Genomic DNA, 18,224 nt, shown 5'->3' on the forward strand with positions numbered 1-18,224 from the left:
AAAGGAGCCATTTCTAAGGGCTTTATTTTTCTGGGAAAGGAAAAAAACCAAACAGGAAAACCAAAGGAAAAAGGCACATTAACCAAGAAGCTCAGTGTGACTTTCATTTATTGTCAGCAGTTTTTCAGGGAAGGGGTGAGTTCTGGATCAATCTCCTCCACCACTCTTGGGCTCCAGTAGCACGTCAGCACCATCACCACCATCACGCTGTCCTCTCTCCAGGAGCAGTGGCAGCACCACAGCTGGGCATATTGCTGGAGTGCAGGCTCACCCCTGCAGCTTTTGGCACAGACTGGGAAGGAGCATCCCTGGCAAGAGCTCAGGCCCCACAGGGTCTTGTGGCTGTGCAGCAAGTGCCTGCCTTGTGGCAAAAGCAGCGCTGAGGTACTTTATCCGTTGTACTGGGGAAGCAGCAACTCCTGTCCCAGGATCCAACACACCATAAATAGCCTTGGTCTCCTTCAGAACTGTTACCAGTTTGTATCATCTTCCCAGTTCAACTCCTCTTCTTCACCCCAGCCTGTAGCTTCAGCCTAGAATCACATAAAATTATCAAGATTAAGGGATGGGGAATGTACTCGTGTGCTTAGCACAGGCCCAGGAGCCAGGCAGGAGCCTGTGAGGCTTGGGATGGCAGAGCATTCATCCACAAGGCCAAAAGCCCAAAAAATGAAGTGTCAGTGTTTGCAGCTTATGTCTTAAAGAACCGGCTTGGGATGGCAGAGCATTCATCCACAAGGCCAAAAGCCCAAAAGTGAAATGTCAGTGTTTGCAGCTTATGTCTTAAGAACTTTGTCTTTAAGGTGATTCCTCTTGTAGTTCAAAGACTCCTTAACAAGGACTTTTACTTTTTTTTTTCCTTACTCTTTGTATCAAACCCACTTTCCATTAAAAGAGCATTCATCCACAAGGCCAAAAGCCCAAAAGTGAAATGTCAGTGTTTGCAGCTTATGTCTTAAGAACTTTGTCTTTAAGGTGATTCCTCTTGTAGTTCAAAGACTCCTTAACAAGGAATTTTCTTTTCCTTACTGTTTGTATCAAACCCACTTTCTATTAAAACAAGGATGTCATACATTAGATGATTTCTTTCCCCCAGGAAAGAGCTGTTTTCTTGTTGTATTCTAACACTAAGTTTGATCTCCCTTTCCCACTGACACAGAACTCACTCCTTCCCCCCATAATGGGGTTGGGGTTATGACAGTCACAGGACACTGTGCCACTTGCAAATGTCATAAACAACTTCAGTGTACAGCCCAGGCTCCTCTCCCCATGCTCCCTGCTGTCCCTGGGGTAGCTCTCTTGAGGCTGAATGAGCAAAACAACTGGAAGTCAACACCTGTTCCCAAGGGAGTTACATGTTCAAGTGGGAATGCTGCCTCCCCTCCTAGGAAACAACAATGGTCTTTGGAGTCTCCCTGATTGGGCTACAGGGATTTATCTGCTTAAAGAAACTCCAGTTTTGTGATCCCCTGTGTCTCTGAAACAGAGAAATGTTTCAGCTAGTCTCTCATGAAAACAACACACTCAAAAATCTTTACTCTGTAATCCAGAGGTTCAGGTTTCCTGGACCTTAATTTACAATGCCAGTATGTTCTGCTGGAAGAGTCAGGAAAAACACTTTAGTCCTGAGCACTCTGTGCCTGAAATCCCCTTCTGATTGTGGATGGGACCATGTCTGTTCAGCAGCCAGGATCCAGCCTTGTTTTACCTGTCTTGACAAACCAAAACTCTCCTTAACAAATCACAGGATTCCAGGATACAGCAGCACAGAGTAGAAGCTGGAGCTAAAACTCCTGAGTACTTGTAGTAGAGTACAAATGGAGTCCATTCCATTTCCTACCAGAGCTCTCTTTGCTGTATCAAGTGCCCACTGCAGTCCCTGTGCCTGCTAAGATGCTGTGTGCTGAGGAGCCTCTCAGGGCTGCAGTCACCTAAACCTCGAGCCTCTTACCTCAATCACATCAGCTGCTGCAAATTTGGATGAGAACAGCGCAGTCTGGGAGGCCCCTTCTCTGCTGGACACCCCACCTGGGTGAGTGGGAATAACTGCTTCTGTCCTTGCCTCAGGTAAAATCAAGAGGGAGGAAGAAGGTTTAATGTCTGGGATCATGTCAGCAAACCAGTCCAGCTCTGGGTCTTGCACTGGTTTCCTCTTCACTTTGATCGTGAATTCTTCTCCCAGGCCAGACTCTGAGGAAGACTTCAGCCTTTCCTGAAAGGTTTTTGGCAACACAGTTTCTCCCAGTTGTTCCTCGTGGTCCCACTTGGCATTGCTCCAGCTGTTCCCTTGGCAAGGCTTTGTGGGGGGACTCAGTCTGAGGCTTTTGAATTCTTTGCTCAGTTGATGGGTACCTGGCAGAGGCCTTTCAGCTGCATCAGCCTGTGTCACAGTGGGGCAGTTTCCTGAGGACAGTTGATGACTGGGGCTCCTGGGTTCAAAGTCATCCCAAGGCTTCTCATCTACATCATGATCAGCAAAATAAGGTCCCGTGCTGCCCCGCAGCTCCCGGGGCTGGATTTGAATGTTCACAGTTTTCTCAGCGTCCGGCTCCTCTGGCTCACTCCAGTCTGGCCACTCCTCTGCTGCCTTTTCCGAGGTAGTCAAAGAGCTCCTGCTGCTCCCCAGTGCATTAATGCTTCCAGGAATTCCATTCAGGGGGGGCTGAGTGCCTTGCTCACCTGTGGAAGACAAAGGTGTTACATACAAGACAGAACTGCAGGCAGAGATAGAGTCATGGCTTCTTGACATGACAGGCACCACCTGGCATGGGAACAAGCCAGTAATTGATTGGAAAGAAAGCTCCTCTTGGGTTAGAAAGCAGGGACACCTTCCTGCTTGCAAAGGAGGGAATTCACCTCAGAGCCCTGGGGCAACACAAGCTGATTGCTGGTAAGCAAGAGGTGACTGAGAAAAGGCCATGCAAGGAAACAGAATCAGCTCTGACTCAGGATGAGCTGCCCTGTAAATGCAGAGTACCTGCTGAGCTGTGGGGGGTGAAAGCACAGCACAGAATGGGCCATAAGAAAGCAAATTCAAGTCCAGGCACCCAGTCTGTGTATGCCAGCTTCCCAAACTGCTTTTCCCTCAGATGGTAAGGATCACCCTCCCCCTCCTTCACTGTTGCCTTCTGTGGTTCACTGACTCTTTCAGATCAGCACGTGGGGGGAAAAGGCACACCTTTCAAGCAACACTTCCTTGGTGAACACTTGGTTTCTGAAAGGAAGCACCAGGGCACGTTTTACCTGTCTGTGAAGCCAGGGGATTGTCCTGTCGCACGGGAAGCTTTTTGCCAGGTGCATTTGCAGAGCTGGAGAACGAGCTGGGACTGCTCTTCAGGGCCTGAGAGGTTTGGTTTCTCTGATTGATCATGCCGTGACTGGGGGAGCCTGCCAGGATAGAGGGAAAGAAAGGACACAAGTCCACAAGGTGAGCTGTCAGTCTGAGCTGAACTGCCTGCAGCGCTGGAATGTTCTTTTTGAACAACACTGAGGCCTGGCACAGCAATCCAGCAGCTGCACCTCCTGATCCACATGTAACACAATACTCTTCTGTTCCTGCTGCCTGCAGCTCTTGCCAGTACAAAGTTATGGCAACTGTACATGATCAGCTCTGCTGGGATGTTCTTTCAAGAAACACACAATGAATAAACTGATCAGAGCAGATGCTTTAAAAATGCTGTTTGCCACCTGACTGGATCCAAAATCCCAACTGCATCACAAATCCCCTGGTACCTGCCTTATACAACAGCACTGCACTCGCTCACAGCAATTCCAAACGTAACTCATGACACTACACAAACCCTTTGCATGCCTGGGCATGGGCACAGCAGCGTCCTGGAATGAGAGTCTCCACTCTGAACGCTGACTGCCAGCTGCCCTCAGATCCCAGCCTGAGGTGAGGTGGGTGGGGGGCAGTCCAGGCCATGCTTTGAAGCTGCCCAAGGCAGGTGTATTTCCCTGGCTCAGCGATGCCAGCTTGGCAAGCACGTGGTGGCAGATCATTTTTGGGAGCTGCAGGGTATGATCAGTACTGGTGGTGATTTGCCAACACCAGCCTCAGCTGTGTGGGACCCTGTTGCCACCACTTCAACATGGCACAGTTTGGGCCACTGCTGCACTTCCTTCCACAGGGCTCATGTGTATTCCCAGCAGCTGTGCCTGCCTAGGCTAGGGATCACCAGACACACGTGGCCCATGGGAAAGGACTGCAAGGAACACAGAGAAGCCACTCCCTTCCCCAGTGTCCTTCATTAAGGGCACATCCTTTGAGGGGCCTGAGCAAACAGCTCGTTAAGCATCACATGCTCAGCCTCCTGTGTTGCTTTTTGCAGATCATCACTCACTGCTGAGGACAAAGGTGGGGTTTTTGTTGTTTATCAATAGTTATATCAGATCTAATTGTAAGTATATTCTGAAAAATAAACCTGGTTTCAGCCTGTGATCCAAAGTGGTTTATTTACTGCAGTCTACTAAAATAAATAATGTAAAGAAACTAATGCAGTGAGCCATCCACAGATTTTAATGAAGGGCGGTAGCTGCCAGTACACACATAAACAGGAAGCAAGCACTTAAACTGATCTCTGTCACGTATTTCATTTGGTATCTCTATGTCTAAAGTTGCACAGATGCTGACTTTTCCCTTGTTATAAACATCCTTAGTTTCAATATCCAGAGCTTTCCCTTAGCACACTTGGTTCCAAGTTATCTAGCAGGTGCAGGGGCTACTGTCTTCACTTGCATTAGCTGAAAAGCCTCCAGAGAGCTGATAAAATAGGGAAGTTCGTATTCCTTTTCCAATCTATGAATAGAAATTGGGGGAAGAACATGAGATTTACTGTTTCTAAGAACAGAAAGGACAGAGGGAATATTAAGTAACTACCTATGTAAGTCCTTCAGAAAGAAAATTCAGTTTTTCCACAAAAGACACACACACTATCTGCTTTACTTACAGGGACTCTTAAATGAGGAAGTTGTTTCAATTTTTCCCAATATATTTATATAACTTTTATATAACTCTTCTTCTGATATCAATTCTATATCTGCAAATAGCACCTAACTTAAAATCCAAGTTTGGCTGAAAATTAGCTGTTTTAAAAATTAACCTGTCACCAGAACAGATGAATAATCCAAGAAATTCTGCCTCCACTGCTTGGACAGAACAGGTGAGCATCCCAAGAGCACTCTGACTGTATCCTTTACCTTCTGGGGAGAGATCAGCAGTTTTCATGAAACTTGGTGCAGAGCTTTTGAAGATCTTTGTTCTTTCTCCACCTACAACCACCTCAGGCCCAAGCAGGGAGACGAGGACAGCCAGGCTGTGCAGGGTTATGGCCACGATGGAGTCACTGGTGTCCCGCAGGCCCAGCAACACCTGCACCAACAACACGCTGATGTCAGCACAGCAGAAAACTCTGCTTTGCACCGATTGCCTCTTAAAGTGTTACTTTTGCAGCACATCTCATTTCTGATCCCCTACAGCTCTCAGCAGACTGGATGTTGTTTCACAGCATAAAATCAGCCTTCCACTTTGTGCCACCAATTAAGAAGGTGGCTGATGCCAGTGGGTGAACGGGGCTCTGAGCAACCTGGCCTAGTGGAAGATGTCCCTGCCCGTGGCAGGGGGTTAGATTAGATTAGATGGCCCTTCAAGTCCTTCCAACCCAAACCATTGAGTGATTCTGTGAAATCCCATATTCCAGGACACACCACCCACTGGTGTGCTGTGCCTAACCTGTGGCAATATGACGTTCTTCAGCTCCTCCCGAGAGAACAGCTCGGCGTAGGCGTGGATGTGAGACAGCAGCACCATCCTCACGTGCTCCTCGTGCACCTCAAAGAGCTTCAGCAGCACGGGGATCACGTGGGCCTGGAACAGGGCTGGTGACAGCAGGCAGCTGCTCTGGCTCTCCCCACTTTGCTCTAGGGAACAGAGGTGAGGATGGGAAAAGGCTGCTTCACCCAGCAGAGACAGCTCGCCCAGAAGCTACTGAGTGGTGACACCAGGATCATTACTGATTTTCCTCCCAGCACCAGCAGAGCAGTGCAAAGGAGGAAGCCCTGGAAGTCCTTTCCAGTTCTGTCTGTTAGAGCATTTGTTCTGCTTAGGGAAACACCACTATTCCCTTGATTCAATGAAATAACCGCTCTGAATTCATTCCAAACTTGTCAGGAATAATTGTGATGAGGAAGTATTTAAAGGTCACCTTTCTTTGGGCCCAGCAGATGAGGAAGAAAACTCTTGACAGCTACAGGTTCTGCAAACACGAGCTGATTGAGTAGGAGAGGCACCAGCCGTGATGCTATCAGCTCCTCTGACAAGCCAGCCACCCTGTCCAGCAGGAATCTGCATTCCAGGAGACAGCAATTAGTATCAAGGCAGCCTTCCATGCATTTATGCCTGTTTCCCTTAAAATCATCTTCCCCTTTTTGTGTCTGACTCATCCAGAGTCAGTGTCCCACTGCAGCCTCTCCCTCTGTCTGCATTCTGACCTACAGAGAGAAGCCTCTGCTCCTGCCTGAGGCAAAGATAGCACAAACCAGGAGCCAGAACCACATCCTGTAACACCCCACACCCAGATCATGGACTGGTCCAGCTGGCACAGGGAGCTGCTGGGGCATCAAACTGCCTCAGAGCTGCTGGCATCTCCTGTGAAGAGCTACAGTCAAAACTGCAGCAGAGAGTTCTCCTCTCACTCCACACCCTGGTCCATCACAAGGACGCTGCTTTGGAAAAGGCTGTTCTACCTACCACACAAGGGAAGTTTCCCTTGCACAAAGGGAATCCCCTTTTGAAACCACTTCCATCTAATGAGGCAAACAGATTGGGTTTATCAGGGTTTAATTTTGTGTAACTGCTCGTCTGTCAGATTTTAATTTTTAAAGTATTAATTATCAGTTACTGCTGTCTCTCTAGGCTTGGAGGAGACCAAGAGAAGGGTGCACATGCTGGGAAGGCCCCTCTGCCTGATGGAAGGGCAGCACTCCCCTATCTTTAAGCAAAGTGGTCATCCCCTGCCTCAGAAAACACTGCTGACACAGAGATAGTGAGAAACACTGAATGTTCCTGCTAAGGATTCCCATTCTCCTCTTACTTCCTCCACTTAAACCTCAAACTAATTAAAAATAACTGATGTATAAAATAGGCAGGAAAACAGCTCTGTGAGAACACCAAGGTTCTTTTATATGGAAAAAGAAAAAATCAGCTTCTCCCCTTTTCAGACCTAGATAATGCCATGATTACAGAGAAAATTCCCTGACAGAAAAACTCTTGGGGACCACAACAGTTGGATTTACTGCAAGATGTTCCACTACTGCAGCTGAGACAACCATTACAGGCAACAGCTTTACTCTTGGCACCACATGATTATTCACCCAGCAAGTCTTACTGCAAACTCTCACTGGCTGCTGCATCCCTCTGGAGGCTGGGGAGCATCAGGAAGATGCAGGGCCCAGCAGGGACTGCTCCTCCCAAACAACAAACCACTCACAAGGAATTGGGAAACAAGAGGTGGAGAGTTTCCTCTTTGATAGGGCTCTTACTTTGGCTGCAGTACACAAAGTGTCACAGAGTGAACAATGTTCTGCCAAAGCCACCAAATCTGCCACCTGAGGAAGCACCTCTGGCCAGGAGCCTTCCCAGGTCACCCACAATCCATTTGCAGAAGTGTGCTGAAATAAGAAGCTTCCACATTACAGTTCCTTCACTTACTTGAAAAATTCAGTTTTCTCCTCTTCAGACTTTAATGTTAAGGTCTTCAGAAAATTCACAACTTCCAGAAAATCATTCCTAAGCACAAAACCAAAAGCTGTCAAGTGTAATCCTTATTGATGCTTAAACCACCCACTGTGAAGAGACTGAAACCCCCCACCACTCCTTTAGCAGAGAGAAGAGACAAAGGGACCCAAGTCAAATGCTGGTGGATCAAGAGTGCCAGCAAGGAGTGAAGGCTGCTGCTCAGCACCTCTTTGGGAGGGCTGGTAACACCTTCTTAATTCAAGGAGCCTCTTGGTTAAGGATCCCTGCAGGAGGCAGGGATTCAGTCTGCACTCTCATCCCATCTTCAAAGCAGTATCAAGACCAAGAGAGGCCTGATATTCCTGTCCTTACCTGAAGAACTCGTGAGACAACAGGCTGGACAGTGGTGGGCGACACTTTGGGTCTGGATTCAGCAGTGTACAGTGCAAGGTTTGCTGAAAGCTGGAGAGAATATCTGCTGAAACTGAAATCCAGAGCACCTACAGTTAGATTTCTCTCTCCACACTGAACACGACACATTCAGGACTCTTCCACCCCCACCCCCAAAAACTTATTTTTAGCAAAAGTGAAAAAGGAAGGGGAAAATAGCATTTCCATTTCCTAACTTCCTAACCTGCCTGGCTACTGGGCCTCCAAGGAGTGCTACTGTTCTCCCAAGAAACTTCCTGCTGCCTCTCTGCTGGAAGTGGCAGCCCCTGCTCAGCTCTGGCTCTCAAGACCCACCTGCCACATCCATAACCCTTGGCAGGACCAGAGCAGGTTTGGGAGCGCTCTTGTCACACTGGCTGGTGACCTCCAGCCACATCTGACCACGTCCCCACAGGAAAGGGGGAACATAGGAAAAACATCTGCAAACAAGGAACAACACCGGCCACTGAGCCCACAACACTCCTGCCAGCTGCAGAGCAAGGTGGAATGTTCAACCACACAAGGAATGAACCACAGAGCCTGTCACCAGCAAAATAAACCAGTGGCATTCTCACCCTGATCATTGAGAACCGTCAGGAGATTCTCAACTGTTGTCCCAAATGCGTAGGCGTCCCTCGCATGCCCGTAGCTGCTGGGCAGGATTTTGAAGTCTGCAGACTGAAAACAAAACAAAAAAAGCCCAGCAAAGCAGGAGCTTATGAAATAAGTGGTGTTTTCCATACGTCTTTATTCCCACCCCCCACCATATACACTCCCTAGTTCTTTTTATAGCACCAAAGCTCCACTGTGTACCCTACAAGTAGAATATTATGCTAAAAAAACCTCCACTGGGGAATTTATAACCCAAAGGAGCAACTCCATCATGATGAAACAACTCCCTGATGAATGCAGGCAGTCAACAGCTTTCAGCATTTCTATGGAAACAGACAGTAATTAGAGAGCAGAAGCGTGCTCCTTCAGCACAAGCAGCTCCAAGGATTCTCAATGGCTAGGAAGTGACTAACAGGTAGGGAAAAGGCTGTGCTGAGTTACACAACCACGGGACCACAGTGATCCGGGCAGCCTCAGCAACTACTCTGATTTTTGTGTTGCTTCTAAATCACCAAACTTTTGCAAAGAGTTTGAAAAGTGGCATTACCTGTGCCCAACACCATTCCCAAAGCAGGGATGGGACAGAGGGACAAAAGGAACAGAGGAAACCTCAGCTATTATCCAAGAGCCGTTTCCATGCACGAGGAAACACAACATGAATGTAAAAATATTTCCAGACCGCCAGGTTTTTCTTTGCTGGCACAGGGAGCCCCTGGAGCTGTCACTCACCATCTCCTCGCAGGGGATGCACGACTGGTCTCGCACCGACCTCACGTGACGCAGGAACTGCAAGGACAAGAGGGGGCCGTGAGCTGCCTCCCTGTCCCCTCAGTGCCCAGCAGCAGGGCAGGCTGTGCCCCCGGGCCAGGGCTGGGGGTGGCAGCAGCTGTGCCCCTGCCCCCTCTGCTGGCACCCAGGGCAGGCTGTGCCTGACTCTGCACAGCAGGCAGCAGAAATCAAAACAGGAATTGTTCTTTCTGCTACCAAGCAGTGAAAATGCCACCAACACAAGCTAAGGAGGCATTTAAATTATTTTCCTTAATGGCTCATTTTGACCTGAATCTTCCTGCTCTTTTTAAATTTTTCTATCAGTCCAAAAGGGCAAAATTTCTCACTCTCCAGACAGCAGTGTCCCTTAGAAAAGCAGCTGTGTTTTGGCTAATGGAGAATTAATTTGTGTGGACATTTTAGTTTATAGCAAGGGTGTCCTCAGAGCAAAGATCCAGGACAGAGCTGGAAGTGAGCCAACACATTTAATAGCAAATCCAGCTAAGTGGAAGGACTTGGGCCTTCACACCCATAGATGGCCAGATTCCACAGGCCAGGAATCCTCCCCTGGGCATCCAGGGTGCACTTGGCTCTTACCTCTGGGGTGGCTTCACTGAATTTACAGACTGTTTCCATTCCTCCCAGCTTCCAGTGCCCATCCTCGCTCACAAACACGGATGACAAACAGACGTTGTTATGAGTTAGGTTTCCCTAAAATATAAAAGCCAAAAAAAGGGTAACTGACTTGGGGGATAGGTGAAGATGTAGAATCGTAATCAGCACTAATTAGGTACTGCAGGGGGTTGAGGGAAAGCTGCCCAAAACCCACACAGTTCCTGTGGGATTTTGTAGGTGACCAGCAGGTGCCAGGCAGGAGGGCCAGGGTTTTAGAGCAGACAAAGCCCTAATTGTCACAGCCCCTGCAATGCAACTGTAAATCCAGGGAAGTTCTCCAACTGTGAACACAAAAACCCAGAGCTACAGTCTGAGCTGGGATTTACCTGCACTCCTGGGCAAACACACAGTGACACCAATCAGGTGTCAGACAGGACAGCAGTGACACCAATCTCTGGCATGGGACAACAGCTGTACACAAACACCGAGGCCAAGCAATCCCAGTTCCCTAAAGGAAGAAGTACTACAAGCAGATCCATGAACTGGGAACTGCTTGTTCCCTCATTTCCACAACATTTTCAATTACCCCTCCTACTCCAAAGCAGGCAAGTTTAGCAGTTTCACCCTGCAAGAACTGTGGGGCACGTGTCTGTCTTTTTTGGGAGGAATCAGCAGTGAGCCACCCAGACAAGCCCAGGTGTCACCGTCCAAAATAACAAATTAGCCTTCTAAGAACATGGAGTCAGATGTATCATTCCTGCCTTCATCCAGGAACCCCACAAATACACAACCCGGGACAACGCTCTCCTGTCACACTTCCTCCATCTCCCAGCAGAGCCTGATGATGCTGCCAGGGATACCTACCCTGTCATGGAGGAAGATGAGTGCCAGCAACACATCGTAGATGCCTGCACAGATTTCTGCAGCAGAGAGCATCTCCAGGACCATCTCCAAGGGCTTCACCCGCTCTGTAACCAGGTGGATCCCGTTGGCTTCCACGGTGCAGGAGAGGAAGCGCAGAAGGCAAGGGTGGCGCAAGGTTTTCAGGTGCTTCCAGGAACAAAGATGTCTGTTAGACCTCCTCTGAGGCAGCTCCTCCAGGTGCAGAGCTCAGTCCTGCCCCCTTAGCCATGTCTTCTCATGGAATTCAGACAGCCCATCCCTGCTCCTCACCAAGCTCCCAGCAAACTTCCTCGCTCAGACTGCAGAACTTTTTATAATACAATGAAACAGAATCATAGAATGGTCTGGGTTGGCAGGACCTTAAAGGTCATCTTGTTCCATCCCCCTCCTGTGGACAGGGACACCTTCCACTATCCCAGGTTTATCCAAGCCCTGCCCACCCTGGCCTTGACTCTTCCAGGGATCCGGGGGCAGCCACAGCTTCTCTGTGGGCAACCTGTGCCAGGGCCCCACCACCCTCACAAAGAATTTCTTCCCCTATATCCAATCTAAACCTGCTCTCTCAGTTTGAAGCCATCTCCCCTTGTCCTGTCACTACACGTTCTTGTCTCTCCATCTGTCTCTTAAGCTCCCTGCTGGCACTGGATGGAGAACATCTTACACAGAATGAAAGCCTTATTTATAATAAATATGGTATTTTGGGTGGGTTTCACCCAAGAAAGACCCTGACTTGCATCTGCAGGAGGAGGCAGCACCTTGCAAGGGGTATCTGAACTGCTGCCTGAACATTGCATTGTCTGAACACTGCTGCCCTCAGCATGCAGCACACAATGACCTCTGCAGCTGCCAACCCCCCTCAGCCCCGTGGCCAGGCTGGCTTCCACTTTCCCCCCGCCCTCACTCCCAAGGGTTTGACCCCATGAACTGATTCCCATCCCGCCAAGCGAAGGAGGGCCAGCTGTGCAGTGTGTCCCGGGCACAGGCAGTACCTTGGCAGCTTTGTTGACCTTCTCCTCGCTGTCCCTCTTGTACACGAACACGGAGGCCCGTTTGCCATCCTGCAGCACGGCCGGGTAGATGGTGTGCCCGCTGGGCAGCGTGAAGGGCGGCTCCTCCAGGCTGTAGCTCTTCAAAGCACTGTTCTCCGAGCCCATGCCTTGCACAGGTGCCCTGCTCACCACAAACAGGCCCTGGCTGAAGGAGGATTTGCTTTGGGCAGATTTAGTTCCAGCAGGTGTTGTCCAGGTCACGTTCAGAGCATTTTCTGCAAAGCACAGAACAGCCATGAAGAATCTCCTCCTGCCAGTATCCTGTCCTTGAGTTTCAGGACAAGAAAAACATCCCCAAAGTTTACTTTGTAAAGGAAACCCAGTATCCACAAATTTGGATGAACAGGAGCAGCTCTCAGCGGTGGGGCCTGGACTGCACTGGCACCACCAGCTCTGACACAGTGCAGCACCCACAGCCCAGCCCTGACTTGGCTGCCGAGCTGAGACCCACCAAAAGCAGGATCCAGCAGCACCCCCAGCCACACTGACACCCACGCCATGGGCTTAACTGACACCAAGCACAGCCAGCAGCTAGGAAGTGACTGCCACTCCACAAGAGCCTCTGGCCTTCTTAAAAATGCCATTCCTCAATCCTCCACGCCAAAGAAGAATTCAGTGAAGGAGGAAGGGTCACAAGCTGGATTTCAGGAGGCTGCCTATAGCCAGGTACCCTCCTCCAGGAGCATGTCTTCCCCCTTGATTACCTTCTCTCCATGTGACAAACATTCCTTCTGCCTGCCAACCCTTCCTTCCTCCCACAGCCTGTCAGGAAGAGGCTGACACAGATTTCTGTGCCGTTTCCTCACACACAAAACCGGTAAAACAAACACACTGATTGCAGAGGCTTTTTTGGAAAACACTGACCCAGCACATGCTCTGTCACCAGACTTGTGATCACAAGCCATGGGTGAGACCTGAGCCTGTCTGCACACACAAGTCAGCAAGCCTTCCTCAGAAACCAGAGGGACAGAGCAATCCTTAAGTTTTCAGGAAAAGTGGAGGAAATTGCCCACCCCCAAGCTTGCCTTTTTTTTTTTTTTTTTGCAGCTGGAAAATTGCTTTATTGTGGTTGTTTCCAGCCATGACCTGAGGCTTCACGGAGGCAACAGCACAGGAGGCTCCCAGCTCTCCAGCAGAGCTGTTCCACCCGAGCTGCTGCTCTGGCCCTCACCTGTGTCTCCAGTTAGGTCTCCCAGGAGCCCTGAGGTCAGAAGTGCTCAGGGCCTTTGCAAAGAGAGCTGGTCTGTCACAGTTCCCTGGCTCCTTTAACCCTCCAGAGGGTGCCAAGCGAGGGTACAACAACCCCTGCAGCCTGGAATGGGGGGGGGAAGAGGGGCTTTTAATTAATTCTGTGTCCTGATCCACCAAAATATGAACTGAATTAACTACAGAGCTTGCAGCCTCCTCGTTCTCTCCCCTCTGGTGTCAGGCATGAATCTGCACCTTTTCAGCACTTAAATGGGACCTTTAAGACATAAAGGGAAAGTTATGGAAATCTAAACTGCAGCTTCCCAGCACTACACACAGGGGCTGACAGGTGAAAAGGAAACACAGTGCAGCAATAACACATGTTCTAAACTGGATTTTTCTTTGGTGAGCTCCCTGGCACAAAAGCATTCACGCTGCCCGCAGACAGAACATTCTCCTCTCCAGACAGAACCCGGGAGCTCTGCCCTGGCTGCCCCAGGTTATCCTCCTCACCTGTGTGCAAGGCACCAGCTGCTGCTCCTGGGCACAGCCAGTGCATTTCTCTGCATTCTGCTCTTCCCAGCTGTGCCTCGTTTAGTTGTTCTACCTCAATGATTTCTCACTCAGGACACCTGAAAGTGTCTGGGCTCACCTGATTCCTCAGGTTCCTCCAAACACACGTGGGCATATTTGGCTTCAGAGACACACACAGTTCAGGAACAGAACCACAGAATGGTCTGGGTTGGAAGGGAATTCAGAAGCTCATCTCATTCCACTCCTCTGCCATGGGCACGGACACCTTCCACTATCCCAGACTGCTCCAAGCCCCAACCAGCCTGACTCTAGGCACTTCCAGGGATGGGGCAGCCACAGCTGCTCTGGGCACCCTGCGCCAGCGCCTCCCCACCCTCACAGGGAAGAATTTCTTCCACACACCTCACCTAATTTTCCCCAGGTTCCATTTGCAGCCATTCCCACCTTGTCCTGTCACATTTCCTGATGAAGAGTCCCTCTCCAGCTTCCCTGGAGCCCCTTCAGATACTGGAAGGCTTCTATGAGGTCTCCACGCAACCTCCTCCAGGCAGAACAACCCCGACTCTACCATCCACAGGGGAGGTGCCCCAGTCCCCTCATCAACTTCACGGCCTCCTCTGGACTGCCATGAACAGCTCCATGCTCTTCTCATGCTGAATATTGCAACACCAGAGTCATCCTCTCGCCTGTGATGTACCTGAGACCTGCTGTACATCAGCCAGCTGCAGACACACCGCTCCTCTCCAGGGAAGCTCATCTCAGGATCAAACACGGAGCAGCCTGTGGCACCCCGAGCTTTCCAGCTTTTTTATGGCTATTGAAACTCCAGCTGGCAAAAGCATCTGCAAAGGTCTGTGCCCAGGTGTGGCTCTCCAGAGCCAAAACAAACCATTACTCACGCAACTGTGAGCTAAGAGCATTAACCCTTTTGTATCTTATTTCGTAATTGTAAACGTGAACGTCAGAAGTGATACACAGAACACCCTGGAAGAGGCAGGAGCCCGGCAGGGAAAGCAGAGCGACTGGTAGTAAAGGACAATGTGGATTTGCTACCAGAAAGAGGCGGAATTCCCATTTAGCTTCCCTACGGAGCGAATGACAGCCGCATACAGAGTATTCACCCGAAACACACACCAGCTCACAGAGAGGCTGCTCCAGGCTTTCCAGGCGCCCTGCCCGGCACCCGCCAGGCCAGCAGAGCCCCGGGAAGGGCTCTCGGCGGTGCCAGGAGCTTTCCCCCCGAAGGCAGCGCTCTCCCACGGCCACAGCTCCGAGCGCCCGCCCGGCTCCCCGCACAGGCAGCCCCTGGCAGGGAAGCCCGGCTGCACCGCGCTCCCCGAGGCCGGTCCGACCCCGGGCACCGGGCACAGCGCGGTTTTAACACACAGGCTCCCCGGAACGGCACCGCCAGAGCCGCCGCTGCGGGAGCTTCGCCCGGGAGCCCGCGGCTCACAGCCCGGCCGGGGGCGGCAGCGGCACCGCGTCCCCAGCGGGGCTGGCAGGGCCCGGCCCGCCCGTCAGACCCCATGGCGGCCCCTACCCTCGGCCCGCCCGTCCCCGTTCACCTGTCCCCGCCGGGCCGGGGCTCCGGTGCCGCTGGGCCCCGCCGGCCGCTCCTCTGTCTGTCCGTCCGTCTGTCCGTCCTTCCGCCCGCCCGGCCCGGCAGCGCCGCCCGCCTCGCGCGCCCCCTGCCGCCCGGCGGCCGCAGCGCCCTCAGCGGAGCGCCGGCCGCCATTTTGGGTGAGGGCGCGCCTCCCGTCGGGGAGCCCTGGAAGCGCCGGGGTGGGAGGAAGCTGTGAGGCGGAGCAATGGAGCCGTGCAGCCGTCCGCCCGCTAAACCCAGCGCCGGCTCCGGACGCCTCCTGAGCACCGCCGGGGATGGTGACTCCAGCACCTCCCTGGGCAGCCTGTTCCAATGCCTGACCGCCCTGACAGTGATTTTTATTTTTTTTCCTCATATCTAATCTGAACTCCCCTGTCTCAGCTGGGCCATTTCCTCTCGTTCTCCCACGGCAGGCCCGGCACAACAGCCCGAGCCCCGCTGGCTGCCGACAGCGAAGAGCCCCCTGAGCTCCTCCGAGCTCCGCAGCCCCGCTCCCGCAGCCGCTCCTCGCAGGGTGTCCTGTAGACCCTTCACGAGCCGTGTTGCCCTTCTTTGGACACGCTGCTGTCCCACAGTGTCCTTTTTAAAATAAATGTTTAAATATCCTTGCCCTCCCCGTGCCCCGCTCGGGGAGCCGGAGCGGGCCGAGGGTGCGAGCGAGGCAGGTGGTCTGACACTGCGGCGTGAGGGGATCCTTGAATGCCATGAAATCGAATTGCTCTCCGTGCTGCGGCGTAAAGCGACTCCGGGGAGAGATTTCACGGGAGTGTTTTGGACGGCGGAGCGAAGGTTGAAAGGAACGGTTCCAGAGCGGTGGGAGGTCTGAGCTGTTCACACGCTATTTTCGTATCGCCGGTGTTATTCCAGTTTCCTGCAGCGCCAGGACGTGAGGATGTGGTTTGCTCAGTCGCTCTGAACAGCAGCACAGCCCAGCCCCGTGGCCTCGTCTAGACGCGGGTTTAATGGCCAGGGCAGAGTGTTTAACACAGGTGGTCTGAGCTCTGCAAGCGCCTTGGCTTGCTGTAGTAACTCAACTCCACGAGTTCAACCTGCACTGAGTTTTGTGCTGCCAAACCCAGCACGAACTGTGTAGACTCTCTTCAGCAATACGCTTTCCCCCCTCCATTTCTAGGGAAGCATTCCAGTGTTTGGACAGCACGGCTGATCCCAGACACACAGGTCTGCGGGACAGTGGCTCATCAATGCCAGAGTCCCCTCAGCACAGCTACAGCTCTGCTCCCAGGATAGCAAAAGGGATTCCCTCAGATCCACAGCACAACTCTGCTCAGCTGAGCCTCACCGACTGTTCAGGCGAGCCAGGAGAGAGGATTTCTCCTATGACTGTGCAGGGGAAGGGCTGTAAGGTGGCATGTCAGGGTTAACATGGGGACACAGTGCTAGGAGGAGCCTGCTCCTGTGGAAGGATATGCTCGTAGATGGATGATCTGGGGCTTTTTTTTTTTAAAAAATAAATATGATGAGAGGAGCAGGGTGCAGGAAAGTGAAACGGGTGAAAAATGACATATGTAGTACATCACACATCACAGGGTAATATAATGCACACAGAAACAGAAACTAAATAAAATTCTGGTACACCACCTCTATTTGTCATAGGCAGGAAAGACCCAGAGTCTTTGGCCCAAATGGGACAGACGCCTAAAAAGATCCTGGCCCTAAAGTGCAAACTAAGGGGAACTGAACATTAGTCACCACTTTATTCAGGGGTTTGTGTCCTGTGTGTGTTTGTGGCAGGGCAAAGGCAGAAGGTCAGAAGATGTGAATAACTGGAGGTAAAGATAAAAACTTCATAAGCAACAACTGATTTCTACTCACAGCCCTTGGCTCCAACTTCAGGCTGTGGTGTGATTCATGTGGCTGTCAGGAAGAAAAAGCAAGCTTTGGCTGTTCTGCATAATTTCTGGTGTTTCCTTTGCTGGGCTGTCTCTGTGGAGCAGCATTCTTTCCTTTTACCTGCTTTTCCCGAGTGATCCCACTGTTCCACACAGGCTGAAGTGGCACTGAGGGGTGTGCCCTGCTCAGGGCCCTGTCACCAGGTGCTGCACAAAAACTCCAGCTGGGTTTCTGCCCCCAAATTTCACCCTTTGTCTTTCCTAAGCACAGCCAACGTGGGCTCCTCCTGAGAACAACCCAGGGATTAGGATTAGGGAGGTATGAACCCCTCAAGGGCAGAGGGAAGAGATGGAACCAGCAGGATTACAGAGCTCCTAGCAAATGCCTCATTAGGATTGGAACTGATTCTTTAAGTCAGTTGAGCAAGAAAAGATTGGCATAGTGGAGAGAGAGACAGCTGGGGACTGCAGAGGGGGATGGGGCAAAAATCACTCCAGTGGAATGGAGCACGTAAGGTCTAAAGGCACAGCTGGGGAGCACTGCCTTAGAATCCAGAATGGTGTGGGTTGGAAGGGACCTTCAAGCTCATCTCATTTCAACCCTGGGCAGGTTTACCTTCCTCTAGGCCAGGCTGCTCCAAGCCCTGTCCAGCCTGGCCTTGGACACCCCTGGGATGGGGCAGCCACAGCTCCAGCGTGCCCAGCACACTGGGCAGGCTCTCAGCAGTTCAGAGACGTTCCCAGCTCTCTGGGAAAGGCACAGGGAACAAAGGCTGCAGGGCTGCTCCCACTGATGCCTTCTCCAGTGATGTCCCACTCCTGCATGGCCATGTGAATTACAACTACAGCACAGCAGCCTTTTGCTTCCAATGATATTTCTCAATTTCTTAATAAACAGAAGGGGATTTCTTCTTTTTTTTAGGGGGAAGGGACCCCAG

General features: G+C 51.3%; 1 protein-coding gene across 2 annotated transcripts; it reads right to left on the reverse strand.

The window, feature by feature from the left end:
* Positions 1-91: 91 nt before the first annotated feature.
* SCYL3 (SCY1 like pseudokinase 3) lies at positions 92-15,534 on the reverse strand. Of its 2 annotated transcripts, XM_041478963.1 has the most exons (14): positions 15,399-15,534; positions 12,052-12,326; positions 11,024-11,209; positions 10,142-10,255; positions 9,506-9,562; positions 8,740-8,842; positions 8,108-8,219; positions 7,709-7,786; positions 6,204-6,343; positions 5,732-5,919; positions 5,200-5,371; positions 3,244-3,387; positions 1,952-2,679; positions 92-533 (listed from the first exon to the last, which is right to left on the reverse strand). In XM_041478963.1, exons 2-14 carry the CDS (start codon positions 12,214-12,216, stop codon positions 471-473), a joined length of 2,250 nt encoding a protein of 749 aa, XP_041334897.1. In that variant the 5' UTR covers positions 12,217-12,326; positions 15,399-15,534; the 3' UTR covers positions 92-470. The 2 variants fall into 2 exon arrangements, with proteins under 2 accessions (XP_041334897.1, XP_041334898.1); XM_041478964.1 differs by lacking the exons at positions 11,024-11,209; positions 12,052-12,326; positions 15,399-15,534 and adding an exon at positions 10,546-10,746.
* Positions 15,535-18,224: the final 2,690 nt, after the last annotated feature.

The sequence above is a fragment of the Pyrgilauda ruficollis genome, unplaced genomic scaffold (assembly GCF_017590135.1).
Source record: "Pyrgilauda ruficollis isolate IOZ18807 unplaced genomic scaffold, ASM1759013v1 scaffold47, whole genome shotgun sequence".
Classification (NCBI taxonomy): domain Eukaryota; kingdom Metazoa; phylum Chordata; class Aves; order Passeriformes; family Passeridae; genus Pyrgilauda; species Pyrgilauda ruficollis.

Coding starts and splice junctions, on each gene's coding strand:
- SCYL3 (XM_041478963.1), bottom strand. CDS start 12,216: ATGGGCTCGGAGAACAGTGCTTTGAAGAGCTACAGCCTGGAGGAGCCG. Junction 7,787..8,107: donor TTGTCTCACGAGTTCTTCAG/GTAAGGACAGGA, acceptor TTTTGTGCTTAG/GAATGATTTTCTGGAAGTTG. Junction 6,344..7,708: donor GAGAAAACTGAATTTTTCAA/GTAAGTGAAGGA, acceptor CCTGGAATGCAG/ATTCCTGCTGGACAGGGTGG.